This window comes from Pygocentrus nattereri, chromosome 26 (genome assembly GCF_015220715.1).
Source record: "Pygocentrus nattereri isolate fPygNat1 chromosome 26, fPygNat1.pri, whole genome shotgun sequence".
In the NCBI taxonomy this organism is placed as follows: Eukaryota; Metazoa; Chordata; class Actinopteri; order Characiformes; family Serrasalmidae; genus Pygocentrus; species Pygocentrus nattereri.
In genome coordinates this window covers 15667941-15680120 of record NC_051236.1, presented here as the reverse complement: position 1 = coordinate 15680120, position 12180 = coordinate 15667941, and the positions used below count along the sequence as shown (strand labels likewise).

The 12180-nt window shown below is 40.4% G+C and overlaps 1 protein-coding gene across 4 annotated transcripts in view; it reads left to right on the top strand.

Annotated features, from left to right (window-relative positions):
• dlgap4b (discs, large (Drosophila) homolog-associated protein 4b) overlaps window positions 1-12180 on the top strand; it is a 177499-nt gene that overhangs the window by 135533 nt on the left and 29786 nt on the right. The window contains exons 4-7 of one of the 4 annotated variants that reach the window (XM_017697911.2): window positions 4902-5416; window positions 7722-8482; window positions 9433-9659; window positions 11337-11435. In XM_017697911.2, coding sequence (XP_017553400.1) covers window positions 4984-5416; window positions 7722-8482; window positions 9433-9659; window positions 11337-11435 — 1520 coding nt within the window. In that variant the 5' untranslated portion in view covers window positions 4902-4983. Of the gene's footprint in view, window positions 1-4901; window positions 5417-7721; window positions 8495-9432; window positions 9660-11336; window positions 11436-12180 lie in introns of all 4 variants that reach the window. The other 3 variants (XM_017697910.2, XM_017697914.2, XM_017697913.2) reach the window with 3 other exon arrangements.

The window sequence follows — 12180 nt, the reverse complement described above, 5'->3', positions numbered from 1 at the left end:
CAGTAATTGTGCATTAAATTATGCAGAAGGGTGTCTGTAGAGGATTTTCACTTAGAAAATCTAACTTTTGTATACTACTGTATATGATGCACTGAATGATAAAAATACAAATACACAAAACAAAATTTAAAAAAGCTCCCTTACCAAAAGAAACAGGTGTGTGTTCATTGGTTTTCTCATTTTGGATGCTACATAATATGACTGTATGCTTTTTAGACATTATGACCCCTGGTTCCCATCACCACTGTAAAGAAATCTGAGGCGGTACATTTCTTGTCAGAACATTTAAAATGACTTGGTTTACAACTGAAGCTCCCCTTCAAAAGATTGAGGTAAACACCTGTCTATGGATCCATGAACCTTAAGGATCCCTGTGCTAACTGTATTTTGGGGCTCCTACCATAACACAGGGATGTCAGACTCCAGTTCCTGATGGGCCACAGCTCTGCAGAGATTAGCGTTTTCTCTCTGTTTAAAACTCTAAAGGTCTTGCTAATTAGTTGATTAACTGAATCAGGTGTTTGTAATAAACTAGAATGCTAATCTGTAGACACAGTGGTCCTGTAGCATCACTGCCCTGCATTTTGGCATTTTCACTGTTTTAAAACACAGACAAAATTAGGTGCTAAGATGATGCTGATGCTACTGTTTTAGGTGTGTTAGGTACTTGTGTTCATTTTTATAGCTAATGGTATATCATAGTGTCAAAAGCCGCCTAATCAAGTCTATTTTAGAAATTTCAGACAGTAAGCATGTCTTGGCTGATTGACTACATTTGGGGGAAGGCCAGAAGGATATTAGATTTAAAATATCTACATTCATACATATCAGTTTGTGTAGTCTCCCTTTTTTATCTACTGTTTATGTGTGTGCTAGTTATGAAAGAAAACACCTGTGTGATTATTACATCAGCAGATGGTGACTGCTGGGAAAAAAAATACAGTCTGTACGCTCTGAGCTTACCCAACCACCCACACTGAATACTCTCTCTCTCTCTGTCGAGATTAGGTTAGTTATCATGGTGGGATGTATAAGTGAATGCATCAGGCTAATTCAAGGTTATCACTGATTGAGTACAATATTCAGGCCAACGCTGAGTGGCTGAATTCAAAATAGCCACTTAATGATCCTGAACGAATCCAAGTCTGCAGATGAACAATATCAAGGACGTGAGGAAGATCATGAAGAGACAAGCGCAAGATGACAGCAGACCAATTATTTATCAGGAGAAGGGATATTAAAATGTATACCATATACTGTAAAAGCTAAATGAAATCTCGCTTTGTAGCCTGTGATAGCGAATGTAATCTTATGTTAATGTGGATATGAATGAATTGACTGTCACTTTATGCATAATTCATGCGCCGGTTGCTAGCTGGTAAACAGCAAACAGTGAATTAACTGAAACGGCATAGCTTTTTACCCCATTTTCCTTTTTTCCTCAACACTGTTCTTTATTTCTGTCCCCAGACGCAGGCAGATTTGCTGGGCTTTGAAAGACATAATCACTGTGGATTTAGTCTTAAAACAGAAATGAATATTTTTCAATTATTCATCATTCTTAGGCTGCACTAGACTTCAGATGAGCTCAAATATTATTTTCCTTCTTGGTGAGTGCACCTGATCTGCATCTTCATTCTGTGGCAGGCAAGCAAGAAGGGTGTGTGCGTATCTCTTTCAGAAAGAGAATAAAAGAGAAAATGAGAAGTAAACCTTGATATCCTTAATATTTAATGCTATTGTCAACTTTAGAGCGCCAACTCCTCTAACACTGCAGCTATTTTTTGGAGCTGATTTGGACCTTGCCTCCATCTCTCTCTTCCTGACTGGGTTCCCGCAGGAATTTGGCATCAGTAATGTGTGTTCCCACCTGAAAGTGTAGCTTCTGAGGTATTGTCAATAAGAGATCATACCGCCTTTCCAGGAAAACGTGCACTTCTTGCCTCTGTGTGTAGCAGATAGGCAGCTTTTGCTTCAGGTTTTTGTTCTGTCTTTCACTGATACTACTCCTGTGGCCTATTAGGCTTTGTCAATGCTATCATTCTTTCTCTCTCTCTTTCTCTCTCTCTATGGCAAATATTGTTTACACATTGACACTGTTAGTAAAACTGTTCAAATGTTTGTAAATTTCACTTTTTATAGTATTTTGCACTTTTAAAAATTATTTTAGATGCAATAATATCATATAAACACTTAATTTTTATTTATTTCTTAGAATTCACACAAATGGTGTAAATCAGAGACCAAGAATGTTTCATTAAATATTTCATGCATTTTGGGAACAACAAGAAGTTATAAAATAATAAGACACTGTAATTGTTTCTTGGTATTATTTGTGTAGGGTTGACTAGACCAGTTTTGTTCAGATGTACAGATACCCAACATCATCTAAATGTTTGTTAATCTTGTGATTTTGTTAATGTTATATGTTTATTAAAGTTCTGACTGAACATCCATCGTAGCCATAAACAACAAACAGCAGTTGGAGCGTATATTTGTAGAAGTGATTTGCAGCCATAAATTGGTTGAATATGAGGTAAAAGGCAAGAAACCATAACAAGCAAAGATAGCTAACAGGCTCCTCCAATAATATTGACAGTTACACTTTAAGTTAAAACTTTTACTAAAGAATTCATGATTATATGAACAAGATGAAAAAGCTCATGAACATAATATAATACATACATATATATATATATATATATATATATATATATATATATATATATAATACTAATATAAAACATCCTTTCTTTATGCCTTTCTTTATGCTAGGTTGTAGAGATGGCCACAGACAAGAAAAAGTACCAGGAGTGCTGGAAGAGTGGGATAAACGGCTTCTCATTTAGATCTGGAAAACTACGTAAAAAAGAGCTGACTTGCAATTTGATCACATTTACGGCATTTGGCTGATGCTCTTATCCAGAGCGACTTACAATTTGATCATTTTACATAGGCAGGCCAAGGCGGTGTTAGGAGTCTTGCCCAAGGACTCTTATTGGTATAGTGTAGGGTGTTTGCCCAGGTGGGGATTGAACCCCAGTCTACAGTGTAGAAGGCAGAGGTGTTACCCACTACACTATCTCAACCGCCCTTTCACCTCTTTCAACCTCATCACTGATGCTGTACAGATTTTTCTCAGCTTCTTCGCTTCCTATTAATTACACTGGCATGTTGCTAGCATTTTATATATTTATCTGTGACTGAATTGGTTGTATATTATTGAAAACATGGATTCCATTCTTTTAAATGTTGATCCCAAACTTTTGAGTAGTAGGCTAACTCCTCTATGAGAAGCCACTGATTGCTTTGTGCCAGTCACTGTCATGCATTTAGTGGGTGAAGTGACAGAATAGTGTTTAATCCCTCCGCCTCTCTGGAAGGTGCCAGCATGCCAGCATGCCAAGTAGCAGGGCACAGACAGTCTGGGCACACAATATGGGGTAGTAGACTCCCATCGCCTCAGTCCTCTGTACTGCACTACAATGCCAGCATGCAGGACAAAAACCTGCAGTATGAAGCTGAGAAAGAAAGAGATAAAGATGGAGGCTGAGAAGGACTGAACATGTATCTGCAACATGACACGGCTATACAGTGAAAATAGGTGCTTAACTGTTGGGCCTTTAATTTAAGTGCTGATGGAGGACGTCTCTATTTGTGTGTGTGTGACAGGAAACAAGGGTAACACATGAATTGAATAACTTTTTTTGTTCATTTTGTCATGTTAACACAATGTAATTCATATGTCAATAACACAATCATACAGTGTTATTCATATGTTAATCATAAACTAGTGTGCAAAAGTTAGGAATCACAGATCAAAGGTTTGGGATCGCTGTTTTCATGCAAAATGTTGTAGATAAATGCAAATGATTCTATTATGATGCTACTGTTCTACTCTTCAATTTTACTAAATCAATAGGAAGCTGTAAAAATTTGAACATTTTAGATGTGTCCAAAATGATGAACAGACACCATGAAAACGCTGTATAACAGTGTGCATTCATTTTATATAAAATATTCTAAAATGAGCATGCAGAATACCTCGTGTTTAAAAGTGATAAACAATCTCAGAATAGATATTATTTCAGTTTAAAAAGCAGCAATAATTCCAATTCCAAACTTTGACCCCAGAAGGTATAAAAACACACATTTGTGTGTGTGTGTGTATGTGAGGCAGGTGGCTGGCAGTCAGATGGCACATAAAGCAGGTGGTGAGGTTGTTTGTGGGTCAGTTAAAGGGTTGGACAGTTGGACACCTTTTTCTCAGACAGTTCGGTCTATAAAGCATCACAAAACAGCTTTATTACAAAAGTAAAACAAGTGTGTGTGTGTGTGTGTGTAAGTGTTCTGTGTAACAGATGTGTGTAGCAGTGCACAGTCATATTTTATCTGGCCAGTCAGTTAACAGTCATGTCAAATTAAGGCACAGCTTTGAATTACTGCCTTTTAAACTTCTGTCACTTCTGTGTGTGTGTGTGTGTGTGTGTGTGTGTGTGTGTGTGTGTGTGTGTGTGTGTGTGAAATTGCTGGTGCCATTTTTGTGCCAGCTTGACACACATGATGACTCATTCTGCTTTCGCTCTCTCACTCCTCCCCTTCCTGTCTCTGTCTCTCTATCACTCTCTCCATCCTACTCACTCTCTGTCCTCCTCTTTATGCCCTTTCTCTCTCCCTTTTTTCTCTCTCACTCCTTTTCCTTCTCTCTTTTCCCTCTTTCCCTTTCTTCCCTTTCACTCCATCCTTCTCTCTCTGCCCATCTTTGTTTTTTCTTTATTATACTATTGTGAAAGCATCACTAAAACAAAAAATTAAACAAATAAAGATTTAGAACATTTTGAAATTTCCTCTCTCTCTCTCTCTCTCTCTCTCTCTCTCTCTCTCTCTCTCTCTCTCTCCAGGATGTCTTCTCCAGGGTGTGTGACTCTCCCTGGTGGAACTATGCTGCTGCTTTAGGGGGGTGGGGGGTCTCCCCGTTCCGCCATGAAAGGCTACACCCCCCAGCGCTCCCGTCATCTCTCCGACTGTGAGCCCCCTCGCTCTCCCGTTCACCTGGACCCCCTGTACCCTCCCTCTGCCTCCTCCACCCTGTCCCGCACACCCTACCTCCTGCCTGGAGCCATGGATCATTACGGAGCGCTGGATCCCCACCACTTCTCCCCCTCGCCCTCCCCTGGTCTCCCCCCAGACTGCCTACTTCCTCTAAACAACCAGCTGTCCTCCAGCAGCACCTTCCCCCGTATACACTACAACTCACACTACGAGCAGGGCGATTTCTCGCCCCCCGGAGGAGACAGCATCGGGGGCATCAGCACGGGCACCCTGGGCACCTCCATGTCCATGGGTATGGGAATGGGCATGGGACTCGGAGTGGGACGCACCACCATGATCACCAGTGGATCTGCAACCATATCAGGTAGAGTAAGGACTTCCTCAGTGGATCTGCGTATCTTAAATCAAGTACTTCGTTAGTACACTTGTCACTTTAGTGGGTTTACTCTGGAAAATTCAGCAGGATATAATGAACTAAATACTCAACATACTGCAAACTGCATAATAGCTGCTTAAATTGGCAAAGTTAGCAACATTTTTTTGCCATTTAATTTTGAATAAAGCCTTAGTCTACCTAATCAACTAATTAATAAAAAACACATTATGTTGGTTACTTTTAAGAAAAACAAATGTCAGTATCTTTGGTTGAATTTCAAAAGGCAGGAATCAAGTGACAGGCAAAATCCATCAGTCATCAACAAATAAAAGCAGGTAAAAGTCAAAACACAGAAGAAGTAATGAGGCACACTTGGAAATATGGACAAGAATTACATGTAAATCACCAAGAACAAAACCAGAACCAAACTAATACAACGGCTGGCTTAGGACTAAAGAGGGGTGGAGCCAGAATGTTCCAGGAAGATCTGGGGGGTCGTTTTTTTTAAACATTTTTGTTTATTTTTTTACCCTTTTGTTTATTAAATTATTTTAATTAAATGTGTTAAAAAAATAGATCACCTATTCAATGAAAGTTAGCTGTCAATGTTCATCTAAAAGTCAGTCATCTCAAAGAACCAAACTGTTTGCCACATCAGAAAAAAATTTAGAGTTAATAATTGTGTTTATACGTGGTGCTAGGCTAATATGCAGCTAAGGATGTTTAAAAATAAATATGATGTAGTAACCAGTTGCTAAACTTGGCGCAACTTAATGACCATGAGATAACTTTTTAAAATATTATTACCTTTTATTTTACCAGGAATATAGTACATAGTGTATTAGAGTAAGAATTAGCATAGTACCTGAATTGAGGCTCTCAATGTTTGTGCTAATGTAGTGAAGAGATTTAACAGACTGCAGGACTGCACAGCAGTAAACTCTCTTGTCTACAGAGTGGATAGGTGCCTTTCTTTATTTTGAGGACCCTAAAAGAGACAAGGACAGTTGTTTTTCCTACGTAGTTTATTCCTAGGTTAATCATAATGGGTTCTGGCCACAGGGATGTGTTTGATTTTTTTGCCCTCGTAATTTACAGCTCTGTTTTGCAATTTGTCTGCGTTTTTACCTCAGGCTTGTTCAGAATAGTCTTTCACACTGTATGTGTTCCTGCAATTTTATTCCATCATGGCCAGATTCTCTTGTTTGTTTGCATTTTTACCATCATCAATATTAACTGATTATTTAGATTTGCATTTTTGACAGAGAGATATGTAAGTACCACTATGGTACCAATATGGTAGTAGTTATAGTTATAGATTTGTGGTACACTCTCAAAAAGCTCCTAAGTGGTTCTTGGCTTAGACATTGAGCAGGTGGACTTTGATATTTGTAATTCATATAATCAAATTAAATGTATTCCACGCTACTCAGTTAAGAAATAACTAGGGCACTGTTAGCTCTCTGTGTATGAAAAGTGTGAAACACCATGTTGAGCTGCTAGTGAGTAATGGGGCGTGAAAGAGCACGAGTGAGAACCCCCTGCTGTGAAAACAGTTCACACTTCTATACAAAGACAGCTATGCCAAGATTTTTTTGATATGAAAAAACCCACAAATACAAAATAGCATTTAAACACAATAAAATCACTTTTAAATGTTGACTTGCTTGCTGATCCCCAAAAAACAAAAATCCAGTTTGGTTCCGATTGGTATTTTGGTAATTTGTATAAAAGTTCTTTACACTCATTTACAAAAATAGTTCTATAGTTAAAGCTGTACTATATAAGATGTGTAGATTTGGAGACCGCTCTGATGGAAATGTGTAATTGCACACAACACAATTGGTAATGTCAGCTCAGCTTCAGAACCCTCCACCAAGCAGATTAATCTGATGATTGCGAGAGCATTAAGATTTGTGGCACAGTCTGAAATACTTTCACAAAGACTTTCAGCCTTTACAGATGACGTTCATCAACGTATGCATGCCATATTTCACCATGTCTTTTTCCTAACTCAGTAATAAGAAGCAGTAATATTTCTTTCAGTTTTACAAAAAAAAAATACATTGTGCAGCTTTAAAGCACTTTCCACTAAAAGTCTGTTTAGAAAACCAAAAGAGGTTATTCTGTGGCATCACAAATGACATCCACTTATTATTATATTAGTATGCTATGTGTATTTATGAAACCTCAGGTTGATCATCTCCACATTTCATTTTCAAACAGTTCTGTAACCTTAGAGAACTTTGACAGGAGATCAAAGAATAGAAAAACTCAATTCTCTTCCCTCTAGGTGCAGGGAAGATGAACCGGTTGCCCCCAAACCTCCTTGACCAATTTGAGAAGCAGTTGCCGGGGCAACAGGATGGCTTCAGCACATTACAGTTCCATCGTAGCACAGCCGTGGAGACGACCAAACAGCAGCAGCAGCAGCGTACAGACAGTCCTGGAAAGATCCGCTACTTGGTCCACTCTGTCCAGAAACTTTTCGCTAAGTCCCAGTCTCTGGAAAGCTCTGCTGTCAAAGGTAACATGAATGGGCGCTCAGGCGGCAGCAGCAGTGAGGACAAACAGCACCGGCGCAGCAAAAGCAAAGACCGGGCCAAGAGTGAGGGCACAGCCAAACGTCGGCCACGCTCCAACATGTCTGGCTACTGGAGCTCCGATGACCTGGACAGTGACATCAGCAACTACAGAAACCCCATGGCCATGATGACCCTGGGCCGGCAGGGGGCGTCGGGGTTGGATAGCCAAGCGGCTTCCAAGTACCTGATGCATGGCTACAACACCATCAGTGAGCACACGCTCAAAATCTCGAAGAGTAACAACGACCTGAAGCACCAGGGGCTCCCTGCGCTACCAGGCCCAGGTGGAGGGGGAGGAGGAGGTGGGAGAACGGCGATGGTGGAGGGTAATTTCAGTAAAGGCGGACCCTGGTCCACATTAACACTGGGGCCCAGCAGACAGATGTGCCAGAAAGGTTCAGCCACCCTGGACCGCTCCATGCTCAAGTCCAAGTCGTGCCATCAGGAGCTGGCCTGTCATTACCTACAGGTGCGGGGCAGGGTGAGTGTGAGAGGCTAAGATAAGAATCAGAATTAGATCCTGGATGTGATGCCTTCTTGTATGTGTTCTTTTTTCACAGTGGTACTGTTGGTGCTGTATGTGCACTGTATGAGCATGGTAGGACTGTCACCTCTTAAAAGTATACTTTAGGTCACAAAATGTTTTGTCATGCTTATTGGGAACACCAAAAAGTAACATAAAGAAGTCTGTGGTAATATTCCAATATAAAATTATTCTCAGTGAAATAATAAACTTGCATCTATCTCATCAGTGCCAATAAGGCAGAGTTAATAAGTGTAACAGGCAGGACTGTCAGTCTCAAAGCAGTATATGACTTCATGTTATTGGTAATGATTATGTTAAAGATGTAATGGAATCTTGATTGTTGGGATGTAAATGCTCTTCCCACTGGACATTAGGTGTTTACACAGTTGGATAATGTGCAGGTACAAACACACACACACACACACACACACCTTCTAAGCTGCTTCAACTTCTTGATAATGTGCAACAACATGACAATATTTTAATATAATATAATAATATAATAGTTTAACATTTACTCAGCTATGTGCACTTAAGTAAAATTGGAGTATTTTTCAATAATAACTCTTACTGCCTTGAGAATATTTAGGAGGAAAAAGTGTCAGTTTGGAACTTCGGAACTGCTGAACTGCGTTGTTGTTCCTCACATTTCTCATTTTAACACTTTTCATGCAGAGCTTTAACATTTTATTTTTCAGCAAAAAGAGAGCACAGCATCTAGCAAATGTTCCACTGTACTGTTCTAAAGGAATCCCAGTCTCAAGATTTTTCTCTCTGTTTTTTTACTCCTACTCCTTAGTTCTTCTTTGAAAAACTGGATACTTTGCCCGCCTTTATAGTTCAATCATTATGAATCATTATAAGTACAATCATTTATGCACTGTTGTGTGCAGATGCCTTCTATGGGTGAGTGGAGTGGTACTCTAGGCCGGAGTGGTGGTCCCAGTGAGATCCCTTGTAGGCGGATGCGCAGCGGCAGCTACGTGAAGGCCATGGGGGACCTAGAGGACAGCGACGATTCGGATGGAAGCCCTAAACCATCTCCCAAATCCGCTGCCCGCAGACAGAGCTATCTACGGGCCACGCAGCAATCCCTCAGTGACCAGTTCCCTTCCAGAAAGTAAGATGCAGAATTAGTCACACATACACACACATAGAAAGACTCGGTCAGTCAAGCTGTGCTCAATCATGTGTTAGATTAGCACAGTTAATCTCTCCTCCTTCTACCACATGCTACCTCCCACACTTCCCTCTAAACAGCAAAACAATGTGTAAGCAACGGACATGGATTAGCTGTGTTGTTTTTCTCTTGTTTGGTGGATAAAAGGTAACTCACTCACATTTGAGGTTTTGTCATAATGCAGCAGCGTTTATTCCCTGATGAGACATACAGTGACAGAAATGGAATAAAGAGCTGATCTGGATGATATAAAATGCACACACACCTCAGTGACAACAGGGAAGACACATGCCAGTGTTCCTTTTCATCCTGACTTCACTTTCCATATGCACTGTGGTGACATATTGGCCAATTTATTAGATATAGTTGCACTTTGTAGATTTATAGCTGCTGACTGTAGCCCAATTGTTGATGCACAATTTGTCAGCCACACTTTCTTCCTCTTTCAGTGGAAAGGGACTACCATAGAACCACCGCTGACCAGATATTATTTGGGTGGTGGACTATTTGTATTTGCAGTAATGCTGACATGGAAGTGGGAGTTGTACTGGTACGAGCAGACTACATACCACAGCATTGTGGAGTTTTTATGTATGCTACTGGTCACTTCATTAGAAACCTCTGCATTGTTGGTTCACCTTGTAGGTGTACAGTTAGAGCCTATAACCTTTTCCCTTGTACTGTTTGTACTAGTCATCTCTAAGCCTTCAATAGCAACCAGTTTCTTTCCACAGGAGCACTGCTGGACGGATATTTTTGGTAGTTGAACTATTTTCAAAACAACAGCGACACTGAGGTGTTCAATGTCAAAACCTTGAATGTTTGGGTTATTATCCGCTTATTAATCTTAAAATTTATTACAAATGAACTTAAATGTGAATGATTCTGTAACCACTCTGAAATTAATATGGTTTGTAGCGGGTAACACCTTTGCCCTCCTCATGGCAGACTGGTGTTCAACTCCCTACCCAGGCAAGCACATAATGTTATACAAAGATCCCGGAAATCCTAATTCTACATTGACCGACCTTTGCAATTTACAAAAATTGTTAGTTGCTTGAATAAGAGTGTCTTCCAAATGCCATAAATATCAATACTGTAACACAGTATGTAAGTTATGCTGTTGTATGGGAGAGAGGAATTTAAATAGGGGCCCACCCACATCCTTTTATATTTAAAGGGTTTAAAACCCTAGCAACGCTGCTGCTAATACCAGCACAAAACCCACTAACATGCTGATACTGTTTTGGTGTCATTGCTGTACTGAGAATGGTCCACCATCGCATAAATAATATTTTGTCAGCAGTGGTGGTCCCTTTTCACTGATGGATGGGGTTTAGTCTCTGACATGTTGTGCAGGGCTACAGTCAGTAACTGTATAACTACCAAGTGCTTCCATATGGTTGGTATGTTAGGTAGGTGTACCTAATAAAAATGCAGCTGTATACATTCTATCATCTTATCCCATAGTACCTACTTATAATCCACTTTTTTCCCAATCCCTAGTCACTGGTACACCACATTCCTCCTTATGAATAACCTCTCTTACCTTCCTGCTCCTCTTACCTTCATTTCCCTCAAAACCCCCACCTGGTAACCTCTCCTTCCCTCCCCCAGCCGTCCACTGGACTATGCGATGCTACAGGGGGATCTGGAGGCCCTCTGGTCTCCCCTCCGCAGCATTGCTACCCTGCAGCAAATTGGACGCTCCATAAGGTCAGTGCAGTGAGGAGTCTGTTTGACCAGGAGGCTGACTGCAGCTCCTCACTGAGCACACTGGGAGGCGCCACACCACTGTACTGCAGCGCTCCATTCATTAAGAGACCAGGGTCTGTATTCCTCTCAGAATACGAGTGCTGACCCAAGATCAGATTCCATGGAGTAGAACTGGCCCAAATCAGTACTCGAATTATGAGATGATGAATAAGAATGGCTCTGGGTTCTACAACTCTTGGGTGGCTTTCCTCATTGAACTGACCTGTAAATAGGATGGAGCCAGATCTGGTCTGAGGTCAGTAAAAAAAAATGAGGGGAAAGCCTCTTTAGAGTTTGTGGCTTTCGCTCAAGCTTGCCCAAAACGCTAAGCACTCTTCTTATTGGACAATGACAGGATTCTGCCCCTGTGCTGAGTGGTCATTGTCTATGTTGCTTCAATTTGATTGGACAGTGCTCTGCTTCTGTTTAATCTAATTGAAAAGACGCTTGCTCTAATAGGACTTTACATTTGTTTCAGTCAATGAGTGTGATCAGTATCTCAATACTGCTTATCTGTTCTAGGTATGAATCGAATTTATATCAAAAAGGCTTGAAATGGTGAATGAAGACTATGAATGGATTGTTGGGTTATTAAATAACAGCTGGGTGCACAGAAAAGCATGGTGGCTAAATAGATCATATATCACTGCTAAAGCTTTATTCATGGCTTACTTGTTTCCATTTGCTTTGTGTTCAAGGGAGAAGT